The following is a 20,875-nucleotide window of genomic DNA, read 5'->3' on the forward strand; positions in this document are numbered from 1 at the left end:
GTGCCTTAAGGTGGCACTGATTATCTTTAGCCAATTATTGGTAGCCTAAAATTGCCACAGTACTGCTGTGTCGTCAATGGGCAGTTCGAGCCACAAGTATGAATGTACAGATGGTTGGTGGTTAGAATGTTCGAACGCGTTCCCACTGCCAAGCAGAATCCCTTGCCACAGCAACTGATGGCACTATCTGTTAAAAAAACCCTCCAGAGTTTCTTTTATGTCAGAAATGTTTGCCTGTGGTGAATATTTGGGGGCCTACAGAATATCTTAATCTGCTATACTACTGTATAGAGCTGAAGGCTGTGCATCTTCTGGTCTGCCGTGTATACACAACAGGCGTTCATCATGTTCATTTCTTCTCAGACGTAGCATTTCTGAGTTGAGATTTTCATTGTGCTGTCAACCTTTTAAACCCCGGTATTCTGGCATGACGTCACGTGTGTCATAAACCCTGACAACCAAAATGCCGGTATCCACGCGTACCTGTTTGCCGATTTAGAATATTTTGTTCAATTTTCTTCGATTTTGAGGCGTTTTCCGTGGAGTAAAATGGCCAGGAGGTGTAATATGTGAGTTGACAGTGGTTCGGGGGTTGGATAAGGTGACAGTAATTATGACCTTCCTGACGATTTTGAGTCGGAAAGTGATGATGAAGATGTGAATGATGGTTTTGGTGATACTGCAAGCATTGCCAACAGTGTACATGATGTACAGTGACTGACAGTGGGAGGAATGTTGGAACGTTTGGCAAAATTAACAGGTATGGTGGTACGTATTGACGAGGACGGTTGGGGTTCACAGGGTTAAAAGTAAGATCATTATTTCTAACTCTTTTCTTTCAACAGCAGGAACCAAAAGAGAATGCTGAATTGGTGAAGCAAGAAAACGGTAAATCGGCAATTAACTTGAAGAAAAATCTTGAGAAATCCATGACAGATGCCACCTGCTCAGAGGGCACTTGCGATATGAGCAACACCTCTTGCCAGCCGACCACTACTGACACGAAGATGACAAAAAGTGACATTAAAGCTTTGGGTTTGAAACCACATGACCAGGCAATGGTGAACGGTAAAAGAATGGCAGAAACCTGGGACGAGAATCATAAAAATTCTATTCCGTTCCCCGCAAATAATTTGAATTTGAATGTGAATTCCGGCGACCCAGATGCTAGTCCCAGTACCAGCCGTGAGGAGGAGCCCGAGGACTCGTCCGAAGCAGACGCGTTGTCGATTGACGTGTCGTTTGCAGAGAACTCGGTTGAAATGGATGCGGGCGGGAAATCTTCTGTGCAACCGCGACCATTCCCTTGCCAACACTGCGAGAAGCGCTTCACGACGAAGTCTCATCTGGTGATTCACGTCAGAACGCACACGGGCGAGAAACCCTACAGGTGCATGTACTGCGACATGTGCTTCCGTACATCGAGTAAGTTAGGTCGGCATCTGAAGACGCACACAGGCGAGACGCCTCACAAGTGCCAATACTGCGATCGCCAGTTTGGGCGCAAGGATAACCTGAAAGCGCACTTGAATCGTGCACATTCGCAGACCGACGGAAGCCAGGAGGTGAAGTGTGACAAATGTGAGAAGTCCTTCATGTCGGAGTATGCGCTGAAGCAACACATGCGCATGCACTCGGAGAAGAAGCATGCGTGCAACATGTGCGATCAGAGCTTCACGTGGCGTTGCCATTTACTGAAACATATGAAATCGCAGCATCCTGATGCGATTGTCGCCGATCTCGGCACGGGGATGGAAGTACAGTGACGACTTTACAGAGTTCAATTCAACTGCTGCAATTCGCATCAAGTCATCGTTGGGAGGTCGCTGTAGAATTATTCAATTACCGAGACGACCTCACCTTGATTTAAGTGTGCATCCAAAGCAGCAGTTTGCTTCGTGTCCGTTATTATCGATTCTGACAGCACAAGTCCATGTCTTATTGGCAGCAGAGACGAATTAAGAAATCCGGTTGCAATCTAATTGCGTAATTTGTTAGTACATTGTAGACGACTTTGGGGTCCACGTCAAATTAAAGCGTGGAAGTTTAAAAGCAGAGGTCCAGTTTTCATATTCATGTTTTGACATGTTATGCATTAACGATTGCTCCCTATAGCAGGGGAGCAGTCATTTTATGCTGATTCGGTACAGACTGTGCTACCACTGTACTTTTGTACATTTAAATCTTGTGTGTCATGTTCGCTACTTTTGCCAAATTTGGTTCCCATGGTAACAGAGTTTGTTTCTCCTGTATTATAGTTATCTACACCTTGATTCCCTAATGACACAAATGGACTTGTCCGTCTTACAATACTTCTCAAAATGGGCAAGTCCATTGGTGAAACTAAAGGGTGGTTTTGCACTAAACCTCTTAAAAATTTGACCAGCTTTTACGTGTTTGATTAGTATTTTCTGCCATCCCACATACTTTTATACATGTAGTTGCTATTTTATCCAATCGTGTTTAAGTGCTTTGTTATCGAATGTTAGGAACATATGACGTGGGCATATTCTTTGGGGGGGTTTTATGATAAAAAAACGTGAAAAGTCTAATTTCAAGGAAAGGTTGAGTTCTAATTGTTCCCCTTATAAAATACTTACTTGTCCATACTTAACAAAATAAGCCGTTTTCAATTTATTTGCCTAAATTTACTGTAAAGAACAAAGTGTTTTGAGATATATATAAAAACATCTGTAAAGTTACAGTAACTGTAAATTTCTTCTCACGACTTTTTAAAACAACTTTCGTGGAGTTATTGAACTTAAGAATATGTCCACTGAAACCATATATTGACGAGGCCATCCTGATCCCTCCTGATTACCAATTTGGACCATCCCAGTGAATGCATTATACATTGCACTGGGAGAGTCCACTTTGGAAAGAAGGGGAGGGTACACACACTACACTGCAGTAGGCGACTGCGCCTGTTGAGTTTACAAAACTTGGAATTTCCACAGCGGAAAAAAAACGAAGATTGAAATCGGTTTTTAGAACATTAATTGTCTTGATTTTTGAAAGCTTTGTTAGGAAGAATCCTGCAATGAATATTACATGTAAACTTGATCTTTCATTTTCGTTTAAAAAAAACTTTTCATTCAGCTCGTTTCAACATTTACATACTACCATTATAATCTGCCATGACAAAAAAATTTACTTAACCTTTTAGACGATTAAAAATTTCAATCTCGTCAGTTTCAATTTCATTGATTTTGATATAAGAAACTGTGTGGCTGGCTGTGGACTTTCCAAGTTATTTTAGACACCTTGATTATGCATTTTATGATCAGTTTTTTAAAATCACAACGTTTAAGTTATAGGCGAAAAGAGATCTGTCCAGAAATTTTCTGTGGGGCTCTGCACTAGACATGACGAATACTAGAAACCTAGTATTTTTTGCGACTGTGTTATTTTCGCGATTGAGGAGGAAAGAGAAACCATTAAAATACTGCAACTTTCATATCTAATGAATAAACAATTAAATTTCGGGAACATAAGCAAAATACTCGTCTGCACTAAATAAAAAATGAACAAATTTGCATATTTTTTGCTTCACAAACATTTCCCTGTATATTTACGCTGATCTTTATTTGTTTTTCAATTTGCAAAATAAGATATAAAGTAAAAAATGTTCGTGAGTTTCGTTTTGGTGGACTTGGTGCCTAAAAAGGAAATTTTCACTACTCGAACTGATTCACGAAAATAAAACATCCACAAAAATTTGCTGGTTGATGGTAAGTATTGTATAGTGCAGGGACCACGGATGTGTTTACTTGTTATGAGAACCATTAACATCGGAAAGGAGCATATCCGATTTTGTTTAACAAACCATCCTGAAACAGAACAGTTTTATTGTGTTTAATTCTTCCATATCGTAGTGTTGAGACGCATTTTAGTATTTGTACCATGAAATCCATTCTTTTTGAATACGCTTGTTTCATCATTTTTAGAATCCAATGTAAACCATGTGTTTGACTGTATCATGTCTTTCTGGCTGAAGAAACAGAAACTTGGCCAATGCACCCAATAGGTGTAAAAGCGCGTTAAAAAGTGTTCATCCTTCCTTAGAAAAGGAAAACTCATCCGACTAATCCAATACTGGTATGACAGTAATTTGTATCATTGTGATTTGTGATTTGTCATGAAGCTTTAGAGATATCAATACCTCGTCCCCAGGTGTCAATTGTCCCTGGCTATGAGGTTACTAAAACCAAAGATATTTCCCTCCATGCCTCTGAAATCCAGATAATGTAAATGTTGTTGTTCGCCAATGTATGGATCTTGCCAGAAACATAAACAAAATACCAAAGACAGGTGTTGTACACATTGCGACCAACCTTTGAAAAATCTAAAACAAATCTGTGATTTCCCTTCAATGCAACTGTCAAACTATATCTTGGACACTCCCTCATGGTTTCCACATTTTTACACCTTGGGATGAAATGACCAACAGAGTTATAAAGGATATCATTAGGACACTGTCGGCTAAATAGTCACCTTCCACGGAGGTTTGATTGTAAGTCCCACCTTGGGTGCACTCGGGAAGCGCGAAAAGCTTTCTGCGCCAGGCTTAAGTCCTTAGTAGAAACTTTGCAGCAATATTCTATGGTAATCAATCGACCATTTTGGGCTTCATGATCCATTTTTGGCCCTTTGCCATAGGAGTTAGTCCACGTCAGGTTTACATATTTACCCCATGTTTGGGATCTTTTGCCTGTCCTCGGTTTAAAGTCTCATTCAAAGGACTATGAAGAGCCAGGAATTTAAATTCCTTGAAAGCCACACCAGTTCCTCCAAAGATACAATCCTGAGTTCTCCCCGGAATCGAACCCGGGCCCTATTGCGTGGTAGCCAGCAGTGTTAACCACTCGGCTATGAAGCCCTCGTAAAATATTGTATCGTAAAAAACAACCCTGGAGCTTCGTTAATGGTGTCGGTATTCATATCTTTGAGGAGGGGAGGTATATTGTACAATTTGACAGTTGCATAAACGATTTGGATCCAGCTTTAACTAATTCCTGATTATCTGTGAACTGATTTGATATTTTGGAAAAAAAATAACTTGATCACCAACCAGTGTCAAAAAATGATTCTAGCTTTGTAAAAAAAAGAATAATTATGAATACCAACAAAACCCAAGACCAACAAAAACTATCAATACCAACAAAACTATAAATAGAGACAAAACTATCAATACCAACAAAACTATAAATTCAGACAAAACTATAAATACAACAACACTACATGTATGAATACCAACAAAACTATAAATGCCAACAAAACTATAAATACAAACAAAACTATAAATACCAACAAGACTACATGTATGAATACCAACAAAACTATAAATGCCAACAAAACTATAAATGCCAACAAGATTATAAATATACCAACAAAACTATGTTGCATTTTTTGCATAGATTACAGAGAAAAAACACAAATCAGTTTACATAAAAGATGGAAGATCCGTATGATTTCCTTTCAGTTGTAAATTATGACAGCAAATCATCTCTTAAATTTTCAAAAGATTACCATGTTATGAATGAAAATTTTCAAAAGATAACCATGTTATGAATGAAAGGCATTGATATGATTGTTGTATACCAAACCAGCTTTAAGATTATAAGTAGTTTTAAATGACTAATTAACTGTTGAAATTAACTAATTAGCTAACCATTTTGCTAATTAGCTGTTTTGCTTATTGTCAGTTTTTTCCTGCTCTTTTAGTGTTGCCTGCATCATTTTGCACATATTGGTGTGATAACTGTAGAGAATTTGTTTTGCCTTCATCAAGTTAATATGTTGTGTTGTCAATCTTTAGAAACCGGTAACTTAACATGTCTGAAATCAAGTTTCAAAGTAAATATTTCAATGATTACAGAAAAATCTGTGTAATAAGAAACGTACATCTGAAGTGAAGTTCACTCACAGCATACTATTCTTGTTGCCATTTTTTCAGTAGGTGCTCTAAATGTAACCGTTGCCATAATGCTTTTATTCAATAAGGATTTTGATTCCTGTCTTGTGTATCCCAGTTAGTTTCACATTGTTCAGACTCATTGATTCACAATTCCAGGTTCACAGTACCGCTATTGCATTCAAAGTTATGTTGCAAGGTCGTGCCTTCTCTGGAGAGCAATTTTGCTACAGTGATGCTTAATCGTGCCATTATTTTGCTAGAGTGCACCATATGCTGCCATTCTTTAATAGAGTGCAAAAACAAAAGATGTTTTCATCTTGCTTTTGTCTTGTTGATTCACGATGTGGGGTTCTGAATACGTAATTTGGGTCTCCCAGTTATGTTGCAGAGACGAGCCTCTCTAGAGTGCCATTTTGCTAGAGTGCTGTGTAACCATGCGATTATTTTGCTAGAGTGCACAAAATGTTGCCATTTTGAATAGAGTGCTAAAACAATATTCATATTGTTAGACTTGTGCCATTTGGAAAAGTTGAGATGCCATAAAAAGTACTAACATAGTTTATAAACCAAAACGTTACTAACATAAAATATAAAAAGTAGTAACGCGGTTTATAAAACCAAAACGTTACGAACATCTGAACGGTATTAACTCTTTTCCAGCTTATCGAACATTTGACAATAATTTAACCAGAAGCAACATATAAAGCACCCTATTTGTCAATAAAGATAATGCTGATTTTGTAGATTTCGCCAAAAATCATAGACACTACAGTTAAAGTCTGTCGTCATGTCATTGTCTGCTTCGTGACTTTTTTTTTCGTCATCACCTTCTGGTAGGCCTTTGTTCCTACTTGGCGCGCTATTAAGCAAAAAAAACACATAAGGGCATAATTGTTTTCATGGCCCAAACCAATAACTGCTGTATTCCGACCCATATTTGCTGTGTATGGACTGACATCATGTTCCCCTCTACAGGGTGGCCCAGAATTATTTTCCCTCACACAATGGATACACCATAGAATTCTATTGTGCAAGGGAAAACCTTTCTGGACCACCCTGTAGACTCAGTCATCAGTGGTATCAGCTCGGTGTTCTCCCATTACGTTTCTACTATCCTTGATCACTATTCAGATTTATTGTCATCTCCCCTTAGCCTAATCCCTCAACACCAAACAATCGGGACCCACAGCCGTGGCTTTCATCAAAGGGCGGAAAACAGCCAAGCTCGACAAACATCTCTTACTATTATAGCTCTAAAATTGTTACTTGTGATAGAGAAACAATGTGCATTTGTTGGCGAACTGTCTCGTTACCAAACACAGCACATTATTTTACCTTTTATATCTTTACTTGGTAGGAAATATTCCCAAGATACTCGAGCTGAACGGCTGATCCAAAGGGTCATCTGGCGAATCTTGATAACTAGTACCCCTAGAAAGGCTTCCAAATAGGGCACTTACGGAAAAATCGTCAAGGCCAAAGAAACGTAATGCCTGACCTTATAACAGGTAGCGCTCATTGCCTGGCCAGGAGTGAATGGGTATGACCCAATAGGGGGGTCACCTGTACATAACACTCATGCATTGCATTACATACACTCTTTAGAACACCCCTGTCTGTCAAATGGTTTGTCCCGTCTGGAGTTGTAATTTCGATTTCCTAGCTACTCTAATAATATTTTGACCCAAAATTATTTTTTCGTTCTGTCCAGGTTTTAAGAACGGTTTTAAATGTGATCTACTGACCATTGCCGCAAGCACTCTAAGTGCATAAGAGCTGATATCTGTGCATGGCATCCAAACATGCAGATATGGGATTTGAGGTATTAAAAAACGCCGATAAAATTTTATTCTTCTGTCTACTTCCTGTTTCCTTGAAACGGGCATGGAACTGCCCAAAAACAATTTTGTCAGATATTCTTTGTGCCTCTTGGCCAAAAGAACAAAAAATTTGTGCAGTGAATTTATATACTTCCAGTATCCATCCAGTTTAGAAAAGACTGCAACTTAGACCTATGAATGCCCTACATGTTTAAGAAAAGGTGTGTTACACTGTTGACGCCATTAGCCGGCTGGAGGGGGCTGTAAAAGGCCTATATAACATGTAACTGACCTATACATGTATGTGAAGTGGACGCAGCAACATTGATTACATAGAGTCCACACAGTTTGTTCCCCAAATGACTCGTGCAAGCTTAACGTTTAGTTTTTTCTTTTAGGATCTTTTGTTTTTACTTTTTCTGCGCTAACCGTTGTTTTGAAGCATTTACGATAAAAGATTTTAAATGGATCCCGTGCGGTCTTTAGTGCTGATTACTGCTGTGTGTATAAGGCATTGCTGTTGATTTCGAAATACAGATTACTAAAACTCGAAGTTCTCTTTTGATTAATTATTCGAGAAATCTATTACACAAGAAATCAATTTCGCATGTACATGTAGTTATTGATTAACTAATTTGACTTAATCAATACTAAGGAATTAACTGAACTGAGTAAGTACAGATAACATTGAATTTGGTGGTCTCTTTTGACCCGTAAAAATCTCTGATTAATTCATCAAGAAATCAATTACACATGTAGTTATCAACTACGTGTAATTTAGCTTAATCGATACTAATGAATTAAACCTAACTGAATTAGTATTAATCCAAATAAGTAACTTTTAATGAATTGATTTGTGCAGCATTATTTTTTTAAATCACACGCTTCCGACTGTAATTAAAAACACTGGCATTATTTTGGTGAAACTATTTTATTTAATAACGTGTAAATACAAATTTTTATGAACTTGAGATATCTAGTTGTCAGCGCTCGTTAGGGTTTGGGGGGGGGGTATGTAAATGAGCTTATTTCGTTATTGTGAAACTTTTTGATGCTTCAAAGCATTGATTGATTGATTGATTGTTATTTCTAAATTGTATGCTTCAGAATATTTATGGAAAAATGTTGAAAATTGTGTAAAATTTGTGCTTACTTCTTGTTACCATGGGAACCATTTTGTGTGAACGTACATATTTGGTGCAGAATCGATTTTGTGTTTTTAGATGATTTGTTTACCTGTTGTATGAAATGGACTCAACCGCTGACACAAAAGACTATTAGGGGGCAGTCCATTCTCATGTTACGGGGTATTACACATTTTTTGCATGTAATGTACACATAGTGTAGCGGATTGCTTATTTGGTAAAACCAGTTTCCTCATCATGACACCCAGAACATCCATAATGGACTTGATAAGTGTGCTTTAGAAGGAGTCCATTATGGTATCGGCGGGAGCCCGAGATGAGAGTCATCAGTTAAGAATTTGGAATTCTCTCATTCTGGGTTTAAATTGGCTGCGATATTTTGAGTGAATGGTCATGTAAACCTGCCAGTGACAAATGATTCTAAAGAACGGCAATTATATCTTACGTTTGAAGGGGTACAATCGATTCCCAGTGATTTTTGTGTATTGGTGTCTCGGAAAACTGAGTTATTTTTGGCACAAATGTGGCTATGAATTCAAATGTATGTCTTTAAAATGTACTTAAAAATGTACATTGATGATCTGTTGTAGGTTTTAGTCCTTTTATTGTCTTCTAAATTTTTTCATCTGATTTAAATAGCGCATGTCCAAAGAAAAATATTAAGTACATGTAGGGCAAGTTGTAGTTTATTGTAATAGCGTTTTAAGTTCTTAATTGCTGCCTGCATGATCAGCCAACACTGCTCTGAAAACAATAAAAAGGTATTTTAACTCCTATCTGCCAAGTGGACTTTCTATCAAATCAGCAATATTGCTCTCGCAATTCACCGAGGCCGAAGATTTTGTCAGCTGTAGCTGAAGCTAGTGCAACCAGACCTCGTCGGCCATCTTTGTGTCGATTGTAAGACCTGACCAACTGAAATTTACAATTTTAGTCGTATTGTGGGGTATCGGCTGCAAAAACTTCGGCCCAATTCTGAATTTTTTTGGCAGATATGGATCAAAGGGACAACTTGGGCATAAGATATGTTAGTTTTCATACAGAAATGACTTCCAGCAGGAGTCCGAACAATATCGTTGAAAGGAGGGGGTGTGACCTTAGGCCTGCCTGAAATCCACAAGCCATTTCCAATATTGCCTCGCAACACTGACAGAATTTATTATTAGAGATCAGCACTTGTATGAAACTACGAGTGGCGGTACATAATGGCAAGCAGGGGTATTATTCTCCTGGACACGTAAATCCCACGCCCTTATTGTCCCTTTAAATCGAGCAAAGCACTTAGTTATAGACATGCATGGTATTCATAGATCATTTATTGTACGAGATTCATCGCTCGCTAAATTTCGAAATTGTCAGATGTGATTCTGAATTCTATGGCTTTATTGAATAATGATTAGAAGTTTGCATACAAATTAATGCATGATACTTGTAATGGAAAAAATTAAATATTACTATAGTTGAGATTTTTAGGTAATTTTGTCATACGCATTGAATGTGCCACCATTGTGTATCCACGATACAACCTTGTCCCAGATAGCCTTAATATGCCCGTGTGTATATAGACAATATATACAGTTATAATCCCATAGGGATGAGTTTGCTATTTTTGCGTAGGTAATGTAGTATGTTGTTGATTTGATGATTTGCTGCTTTTCGGTCCGGGCGGTAAATTTTTTTGCAAAGTGGCCAGTTAATGCTGAAAGTCAGTGTTACAAGACTACCAGTACTGGAAAATCCAGTTGGTTGGGAAAAAATTTGCTAGCAGGGGTCGTTCGGTGTCAAACATCTGGTCACAATGGTTTGCATTTTAAAGTTAGTGCAGTATGATGCATTTCTGGCATTGATTGATAATGATTTTATATAAAACGTGAGCATAGTTTTAATTGTTATATATAAATATAACATATGTATGTATGTATGTATGCCATATGAGAATTCATAGCAACCGGTGGTTAAATATGATTTCTTGATTGAACTAAGAATATGGATGATGGTTGTGCAGTAAAACCAATAAATTCTTGCTCGATTTGACACTTGTTTAAAGTGACCTACCAGGTCCTTTCTATGTTGTGTACATTGACGCTTTTATTTCAGTGCGACTGATTTGGTTTTGCCGGGATTTTTAATATTTGGTAATTGACACCTCGTAGAGTAATGCCTCTGATTTCAGTTGACAGAGGGCAGTCAGATCAACAAGCCGGTACCAAGAACTCTACTTGCAAAAATCCTGGGCCTACCGGGTTCTTACATGGACCCCTTCAAATATGCCTTCAGGTAAAACAGAAACCTAAAACAAATATTGCAGCATTGGTAGTTTTCATAGAAATGGTCAAGTAAAACGATTTTGTCAATTCAAAGTTTTTCGCCCAGTCTTCGCAGAGCATGCCAACATCTTTGCCTATTTCAGCCAGAATTTCATACTTAACTACTGAATGCAGAATGCTGTCATTTATTTGGCGCACTTGTATCTTATCTGTAGTCGCGGTCCTGGACCGAATTACATCACTCTATGTATAGACATATTTACATTGTATGCGCATATTATACTGGTAGGAGAGCATATATACTACTTATTCACTTGTACTGTTAATGTATCCAAGATACAGTGTGGTGATTTTGTTTCTTAAAATCATAATTTCATATTTTTGCTGCAAATTTTGCTGCTCTAGCTGTCTCACTATTGTTGTACGTAGCATGCATTATTTTGTTGCAAGAAGACTTCCCTTGTTTCCTTTAATGGACATGTCCGGTCATTGAGGTGGGTGAGTCCAGTTGAAAGAAATAGGGGTTCAAGATTCATTTATTCTGACTTGAACCACTCTCCTGTCTGCACTTTCCGTAGTATAATCCTAGTTTTTGTCTGTCTTTTGTTTTCTTTTGGTTGCCATAGTAACCATCATAGTTTCCTTAGCAACACAGAGTAATTTATAGCTGTCACTTTCTTTCCCTTATAAAATTTGAGCTGTTCCAGAGTTTGGCATTAATATCATTGCATTTATCGTGTCAATGACTCAAAGGTAGCATCAAAAAGCCTTTGTTATCAGAAATAATTGTCGTAAATCAGCACTCACCAATCATATCTTGAATAACAGACCCCAATATTTATGGCCATATTTATACAGGATTGGCATTTTGTGCTCAGCACAGTCTGATGTCGTTATATGTTATTCGTCACTTCGGCTTGTAGTCACGACCTTGAGATCCTTCACTACTACCTTGACCTCTGACCTCTAAAAAGGTCAACGCAAATGAAATTCAACCTTGAACTTATTGACTTACTGCAGATAATTTGACCATGAAATCCGACCAAAAAGTATTTTGAAAAATATATTCCTTCCAGAAAGATTCACTCTTACCTTTTAGTATTTTAACCTGTGTCCTAAAACCTCTGTCTTGATGAATCAGTTATATTCAACAATATTATCGATAATTCCAAATAAATTTTACATTCCAGTGATCGGTAATTGTGCTGTCTGCAACACCAAAACTGCATGTAACCTTCCCTTTCTTTATCTCTCCAATTTGTTGCCAAAATCACGATTACTTAAAAAAGCTTTCAAAAAGCGGTGCAGACGAAGTACATATTAATTATTTCCAAAATGTTTGTCATAATCAACTCTATTGGAACTGACTGAGGGTGATATCTATACTTGACGATTGAGACATGCCCTTCAAAATTTGTCCTTGACCTTGCCGACCTTGACCTTACTGAAATGTGCATTCTCAACCGAAATTGAATGAAAGTGTTCATTCTGAAACTAAATAGTAAGGAATGGGTACAATTTTAGCCCCAGTACAAGTATATCCTATGTGCAGAGCTGCCAACGAGTACACTCTTGGAATATTAAGCTTTTTTCACCAACATTAATGAAACTAATACCTTGATTTCTAGATTTTGCCAAGGGAATTGCATTAAAAGTACACTTCGGATGTTGGTAGAAATCACTAGAATACACAAAAAAATTGGCAGAATTGGCTGAAAATACTTTAAAATCCTGTCAAAATACCTTCTGGACATTTTTGGCCGTGGCAGGTCCATATGATGCAATAATGGTACCACTTCAGAGATTGAAATGAAAATTTGCCCTCTGGAACAACACACTCCTCACTATTTAATTTTTACATTTTTCCTACCTATTTCTTTTTCTCAACAGATTTTCTATCCTTATCTTCGCCTGTACTATTGAGATTATAACTTGCCTGTGTAAAATATTTCAAATTTTTTTTTTGTAAAAACATTGGTTTTAGAGGTTGCATTTGTGCTTTTTTTGGGTGCACTTATTTCTATGATTCTGGTGATTTTTGACTACATGTAGGTGCATGGTTTTAAGATATTGTTTAGAGCTTACGGTGATGACAGTTTCAAAGATGGAAAAATTATGAATTTTTAAAACACGAACTGATATTTTTGATATTTTGTAATTTGATATCATGATAATGATAAGCCATTAATGAAATATTTTGCAGAATTCCTAATTCTTGCAAGCTATCTGGCGTGATGTCGTCACCCAGAAAAAAATTATGTCAAGAATGTAAGTTCATCTTTAAATGTTAAGAGAAATTATCTGAATCATGCCTTAGGGAAATTCCGCAAAAATAAACAGATCCCGCAGAAATTTCTCATTCTACTGTCGTGTGTTCAGTGACGCTATAAAATGACCCCATAATTAGAAAAAAGTGAATTTTGAACAAATCTACTACCCAGCTTCAATATTTTCACAAGGTCTGTGTTGCAATTTGTTCATCATATGAAACTAGACCTCCATGGTTAAGGTGGTTCCCCATCAGGACTAGGTGCTTTGCTGCCATACTGTATATAGATTCTGATTTTGCCATTCAATTTATTTCATTGAAATGTATATTTTATTTGAATGCCATATAGCAGGCGATTGCATGTGTTGCATAGCATAGTCAGTAGTGTGGAAATGTCACAACAAATATGTTGATTGGGTTTAGGTTTCTTTGTGCATTTCTCAGCGATGCTGGGAGTATTTTCAGGCATTCTCATTTATGAAATCATTTAAATCAAGTGCTGTGGCTCAGAACCTCTATTGAATGATTATTGGCCTGTGATCCTTTTGGTGTCTGTACCACGTGGCAGTATCTAAAACCACATACCACATACCCACATGCCAATTTTTTCCAGGTGGGGCAATACAATGACAGTTTAACTATTGTTAAAGGAAAATCTGTCCATCTTTCGACCTTAGAGGGCGCCACTCTCAGTAACTTATGTCGATATTTCCAAAAAAATCTTCCAAGAAAAACAAGTTTTAATGAGCCTTGCAGGGCATCTGTGCCCTCTCTGTTGCCCGCCTTCTGGTTGGCTCAAGTGCTCGGCTAACAGGCCCTAGTTGAGATTCTTTTCTTCAGGCATTTCTACACTACTACCTATGATATACATAGCATACATTCTAGGTGCATCATAGATTTACCATAGGTGCATCTCATCACATAATTTACATTAATAGTGTTATACAATAACCGCCATATTTGATTTTGCTTGATTCGCTGCCATCTTGTTTTGTTAGTGTAAGAAAATGTATCATTTCCGTAGCTTACGATTTAAAATCACGCTTTAATTATTGTAGTGCTTGTAGAGCATTTCGATTGGGTGGCCTTAGGCTGCTGTTTCATTTTATAGCCAACCGTTTCAGCTGGTTTCAGATTTTATAGACACCCAGCACCTTTTGTAATGGTGAGTGTAGTACAGTGTCAACTTTCAGAGTATTCTCTAGGTCTGATGTCGTTACCGTGGCAATTGGTAAATTGACTCTAAACTCAATTCAATATTGTTAATTGAAAAATGTATTGAATGAACACTTTGAAAAGTTATGTTCAATTTTAAATGAAATGAGTTTTGCTGTTTGATTTGGATTCCTTTCTGGTCAGATGTTTTTCATCATGGTCAAATTTGAGGGGTCAAGGTCAAAGCTTTAACTTACATTGTGACCTTTGCTGACTTGTGTGTGACCTTGGAATAGACTGGGACTGACCTAGATTTCTTAGGCATTGATTTTGAAAGGTTTCGCTTCTAAATATCCTTAAAATACACAGTATTGTCTGGTGTTGGTCCTAGCTGTTGAAGGTCATTGTTGTTGTCTGTTAACTCTTCACCATCCTTGTGTTTTTATTTGTGATGACCCTGTAAAATGAATGTGCTGCCAAAAGAAGAAACCAAGTCAAACAGTCAGTTTACCAGTTTACCAGTTTTGCACTTTGACTGTGTTGTGCCCACTTCAGAGGTAAAGATCACATGATTTTGACCTTGATAAAGGTCATGTGTGTCACGGCCATGATCGTGACCTTAATCAAGGTCATTTGTTACAATCAGATAGGTCTTGAATTCGTTTCCTGTTTTCACCTTATGAAGGTTCGTATTTTAAAACTTCATCTTTTCGCAAATTTTCTCAACGTGTAACTTGAATTATAACATTTTATATGAGTGTAGTTTCCCAGTGTCGCCACGCAGTGGTCATGTCAGGCATTATGATTGTCCGCTTAATTCTGCATTGATGATTTCGTCATGGAAAGGTTGCATTTTGTAAAGCATTTCATGCAGTTTTGTTGTCCGTTTCTGTGTGTGTGAGGAAAATATCCCAAATTCGGTGTAAACAATATAATTTGGGCCAGTTGTTCCACGCCAATCCCGGTAACAATACCTTCGAGATTCTAAGAAGCTCAGATGTTCCGACAGATTAACTGCTCCTTGAGAATGCAGATATATCTCTCTGCATGAGACGATGTCGAAAGTGCTCTCGACAGTGAATGCCCTACTTCTTGAATATATCTGTGTCCCTTTTGAAAACAACAGAGCCAGACGTAAGTTGTAAAATGAGGAACCCGCACAACAAAACCTACCAATAGGGGGCCCTGCAGGCAAGTGGACCATGGTTGTGATGAGAAAGCCATTTCTTCGGTCAAGGATTATTGAATATTTCAACCCTTAATTACTCTACATGGGGAAATAGCACCAAAAATCTATTTTGATGAATTTTATGGAGAAAATCAACAAAACTTGATTTAATGGAAAATGCACTGGCAGTGTACCTTTTAGTACTTGTGCTGCCATCTGGATTTTTAGTTCTGCAGGTTCCTCAATGTTGCTATGCTGGGGAAATATTGCTTGTTTAAGGTCCCCAGGTAATATTATAATATCATTTGAAAGTAAAAGAGTTCACTTAATATATAGTTGTAAAATATACTTATGTCAAGGTCTGGAGGCGATATCTTCAATTTTGACGAAATCAAGCAATTCTGGCGAAAACAAGAAAAATACATTGATGACGGTTGTCGGAACATCCCGGAAGCCATAACTTAACTAACTGTGATGTTAGCAATACAACCCAAGAAGTGCAGTCTTGTGTTCACCTGGTAGCAAGACGAATATATCGGCCAGTTACCTCCCAGAATTCCAAACCTGTCTTGATATTATGTATACCCCCCTCCCCCTATTTTCTAAAATGAGCTATTCCATTGCCACAAACTTGGTAGTTGATGGACCAGTCCAAAGGTAATATGATAGGTGGTGCCACTATTTTTTGCCACATTTTGGCCTAACTTGCTAACCTTTCTGCCTTCTATTGGTTCATTGCAACAAAGTAGCCAGTTTATTCTTAAGTTTGGTTTCGAATTGCGAAAAGCGTGTAAAAAATGAAATTGGCTGAGACGAAAAGTGCTGAATAGTTTGCTAGTTCGAGTTAGGTTCTTAAAAATTTTAAGCGTTCATTTCGCTCCCAAAAAAACCCAAATGATATGAGTTGCCATAGCAGTTGATTCAGTTGTGCTAATTAATTGCATAATTATGCTAATTACCACATGAACGATTAATAAGAGTTATAATCTGTGCCATAATCAGTAGAGAATCTTAAAGAAGTTGATTGATTAAACGTTGAAATTGTTGAAACTGTTATCAGGTGTTACAAACTGTGGCACCCTCCCCCTGCATGTTGGAATTTTGCGACGGTGTAGAGATAGATCAACTCTATGATGTTTGCAGGTTTAAGTTATCTATGTCTTGGATCAGCAGAGTTAAAGCTAGGCATTGTGAGGATATGACATGTACATGTAGAATACATTCTGCTGCATAATGTGTCCAGAGGGAAGGTGTCACATCAAAGGAACGGGCCCAGTTAACCCTTTGCGCCCTGAGGACTTGAGGCAGTATTTGGTTTAAACCGTTGAACATTGTTGAGCAGGCGCAGTGATGAAGCCAATGACCGCTGTATGAGTATAAAAAAGAGACAACTTTTTCCAACAAAATTTGAATGATAAAAACCATTGGCTTGTGAACATGACACAGAGGCTTTTCAGTCTAATTAGACTAAGATTATTAAGTATTTGGTACAAAAAAAATGTCTCCAAACTTCAGAGTGTCAAAAGTGATGCCCGTCCTCGGTCAGTTTCACTGGGTTGCTTTGTTATTTAGGTTCCTCGCAAGAGATGGGAGAGATGGATGATTAAATGTCAACGAACAAGACCCTGAAATAAAATCATGGCCAAAAGTGCCCTTTGAGTGGTTTTCATCTGATTGTTTTGTCAATACATTTGGAAAATGCCTTACATTTCTTAAATTGAAAACGCTGCACACCTGGGCCTCTTCCATCCCCTTGATGGTGGACCTGATGATACATGATCATTATTCTTGAGGTAGCTCACAAAAACCTTGTAAATGTAAAAAGTATTTCTAGCAAACAACTTGATGAGTGGTTTATTTTCACGGCATTGACTTTTATTGAGTGTTCTAGATGGGCGTAGATATTTAGGTCGTATGTTTTAATTTCATTTGCTTTAAGCAAGGTCTTGCACGTCGGCAATTTGTATTTCGTTGAGGAGAAGTGGAGTAGCGCCATCTTTTGTGAAGGAAAACTGATTATTTGGACTTCTTGACTGATATTTTTTTCTGAATAAGACTATTTGTAGAACTGGGAATTTCTAAAATCGGACAAAAAATAAGTGTTTTAGATGCAATTTTCGAAAGTAAGGCCAATGTATTTTACAGAAATTTTAGATTTTTTGTTTTTCTATTATGAGCACCATCCGGGAAGAACGAGAATTTTTTTTAATGCCCGAAATACCTGTAGTGACCCAAAATAAACGATTGTACATTAAAATATGTTAACTAGACTTTTCCAAAAAATGGTAAAGTGAATTTCTTTGGACAATATTCACTGCTTTTTGTGACAATTTCTGGGTCTTAACCTTTGCGACAGAATGCCTCAAATCAGTAATAGTTCGGCATCAGAATTTGAGGGAAAAAAATCAATTTCTGTACTCTTTATCATCTCCAAAAGGTGGCGACGCTCCTGCACCAAGCATCATATTGCACTGTAAGTAGGGAGGGGAGGACATCCCAGATTAGCTTTAACCTTGTACCTACCCTGAAATCAAAAGTGGACTGAACACTGCATTGTTGGGAAAGTCCACTTCGGATAAGTAGGGGTGATGGACGACTCTTGTTGTATGTTGTTTGGGAGAAAGTACCACACCGCAGTTATTGTAATGTTATCTTTAAAGTTTACAGAGGCAGGGTATGCTCAGTTTGAATAAAGGAAGCCTCGGAAATGCCCTAAAATGCTGATAAGAGCTATCTGGTGCTCACTTTGATACAACTAACACATTTCCCAAATCCGAATACTTGACTACAGATTGATACCAGTCACCGACCCTCGATATCCAAATGAGTTAAGCCTTTTAACTGCAGAGGTCTTGTCGAAGCACTGTTATCGGAACATACCCACGATGTCCTGGGGGCGGATGGCTTGCAGGGTTGGACCTGATCATGTTGGATGATTTGGCTTCTGCCTGAAAAAATGAGTAAAATCTTCGTAAAATTGATGAAACTACAGCATAAACATTTTGTGTTACAGTTGTACAGTTATTCAATTCTAAGCTGCCACACCCATTGAATTAAACTTTGCACTTAACACTAATAGATAGTTGGGGCGCTTCGAGAAGTCCCATCGCCTTTTTATGCACAATGGCATGATTTTGCAATATGAAATGTTACACTCAAGTCACAAATATAAGGTGTGAGCATTATGAATAAAACGATATTGATAATACATTGTAACAATAATATTTATTGCCAGTGCTGAATTATCAGTTAGCAATTTATTATTGTGGAAAATGATATCAAGGGAAACTTTGTTGATTTGAAGGCCTCGGAATTAAGTCCACATTGGTTTGTGAAGACAGAACACAAATCTGCAACTAATATTTTAACCTGTCCATCCTTGCATCACATTGTGGTATTTCCCAAGCATTGTTCTAGGGCATACCCATTTATTATAATGAGGGTGGATGACTGCCATGATTATAATGAAAGGCGAGTTACAATTTGCAGTTTAAATGGACCCTGCCCTCCCCCCTCCGTCTCCAGAATAACATATTCTGATGATGGTGTGTTTGAAATGTCCATTGTGATACATAGGGTGGACAGGTAGCGTGATTCTGAGATGATCATGTAATATTCTTGAGTAAGTTACTATTCCAGGTGTTAATTGGTGCTAACTAACCAAAAATTAATATCTTGAATGCAGATTTCTTAACTTTGATTGTGATATGCATTTCAACTTGTGTAATGATTTTGACCTATAATAAATATGGCGCCCAACTGAACGTGAAGGATAAGTTCCCAACCTACGGAGGAGTCCACCCGGAATACTAATTTGCATAACAGATTGGTTAATTGGCACCAATTAGATTAATGTACAGCGGCAATTTGTTTCACTTCAGATTTGTATTTTATCTGGGAAGTGGCACTTCATCATAAGCCGTTGACTGTTCCATTTGTTTTGGTATCATTTGTTTTCACAATTTTAACCAACTTTTAAAACTAAACCACAGGTGAGATGAACTGTTTCCTGTGAAACAAGTGCTTCATACAAACCAGAAGAAATTCCTATGGCCTCACGACAAGAAAATTTGAAATTGGACACTTACTGTCAAAATCCCAACTGACATCTTTCCTACAACGTACGCGCGAGTTGCGCAATGACGCGCTTATCTCTCTTTCGCGTATACGTGCCACCTACGCGCTGGATAGCGCATCAGTGACACGAATTTGGGGATGACAGTTGTGATTAGGACACTGTGGTATTAAAGTGTTCTGCCTTTTTGCAGAGGAGTTAATGACTTCAGTGTGTGGAGTTATTTCAGAGTTAAATCTAGCCTGAATTTTGCTCCTTTTAACGAGTCCCTAGCTGTTCGATTCAGGCTGGTGCAACTCCGAGATCTTCAACTATAGATATTGGTATTCCCTGGACTGTTAAATCATGTCAAGAGTTCCCAGGGTGTTCCATCATTTGGCCTACCTCCTGAACAAGCTAACATTATGAGCGTTCATTTCGGTGAAAGTTTGGGCTTGTAGGCTTTCCTCTGGTGTGCTTTAAGCTAGCCATATGTTGAGATATCTTTAACTGTACCTTGCCTTTACATTACTCATATACCGGTAACAGTGTACATTGAAGTATGGGTGTTTGGGCAAGCTTTCCAGTGGAAAATGTTAGCTTTTCTGGTGAACTTTTATTCGCGGAGCTTTTAGCAGCATGTTTGGTTAGGTATGCAATGATTGTCTTATCACAATGTATGCAAACTATGTTATTCTTTAGTCTGAATGAATTAAAATACCAATGCAATAGTTTTGTGCGTTGTTTTACTTGTGATTGCTATCAAAGAGAGTTCATAGGCAGGAGCAAGTTAGGCCCGGTGCAATGTTTTTGAGTGTTTCTGTTTTTGAGTGTTTCCCCTCATTGTTTGGGAACGCTCAAAAATAGATTGACAAGTTTTTCTGTGTATCCCCCCTATTGAAAAGTCGTGGTCTCTCTAGCTGCCTATTGTTTGGAAACACTGACACATGGGGAACAACCACAGATGTTACACCGGTTAAGATAGACTGCACCAATAGGGTATCTTCCCATATACCATGCACATTTATATGGCGATACATTTCAATGGTGCATGAGGCGCACGCCGCCCCCTTTTGCTAA

The 20,875-nt window shown here is 37.9% G+C and overlaps 1 protein-coding gene across 3 annotated transcripts in view; it reads left to right on the top strand.

Annotated features, from left to right (window-relative positions):
* Nucleotides 1–20,527, top strand: part of LOC135498794 (zinc finger protein 91-like) — a 32,116-nt gene extending 11,589 nt beyond the window's left edge. For 2 of the 3 annotated variants that reach the window (XM_064789244.1, XM_064789246.1), the window contains one exon: nt 846–20,527. In XM_064789244.1, the coding sequence (XP_064645314.1) occupies nt 846–1,766 (921 nt within the window). In that variant the 3' untranslated portion in view covers nt 1,767–20,527. The remainder of the gene's footprint in view (nt 1–845) is intronic. The other variant, XM_064789245.1, reaches the window with a different exon arrangement.
* Nucleotides 20,528–20,875: the final 348 nt, after the last annotated feature.

The sequence above is a fragment of the Lineus longissimus genome, chromosome 14 (genome assembly GCF_910592395.1).
Source record: "Lineus longissimus chromosome 14, tnLinLong1.2, whole genome shotgun sequence".
NCBI lineage: Eukaryota > Metazoa > Nemertea > Pilidiophora > Heteronemertea > Lineidae > Lineus > Lineus longissimus.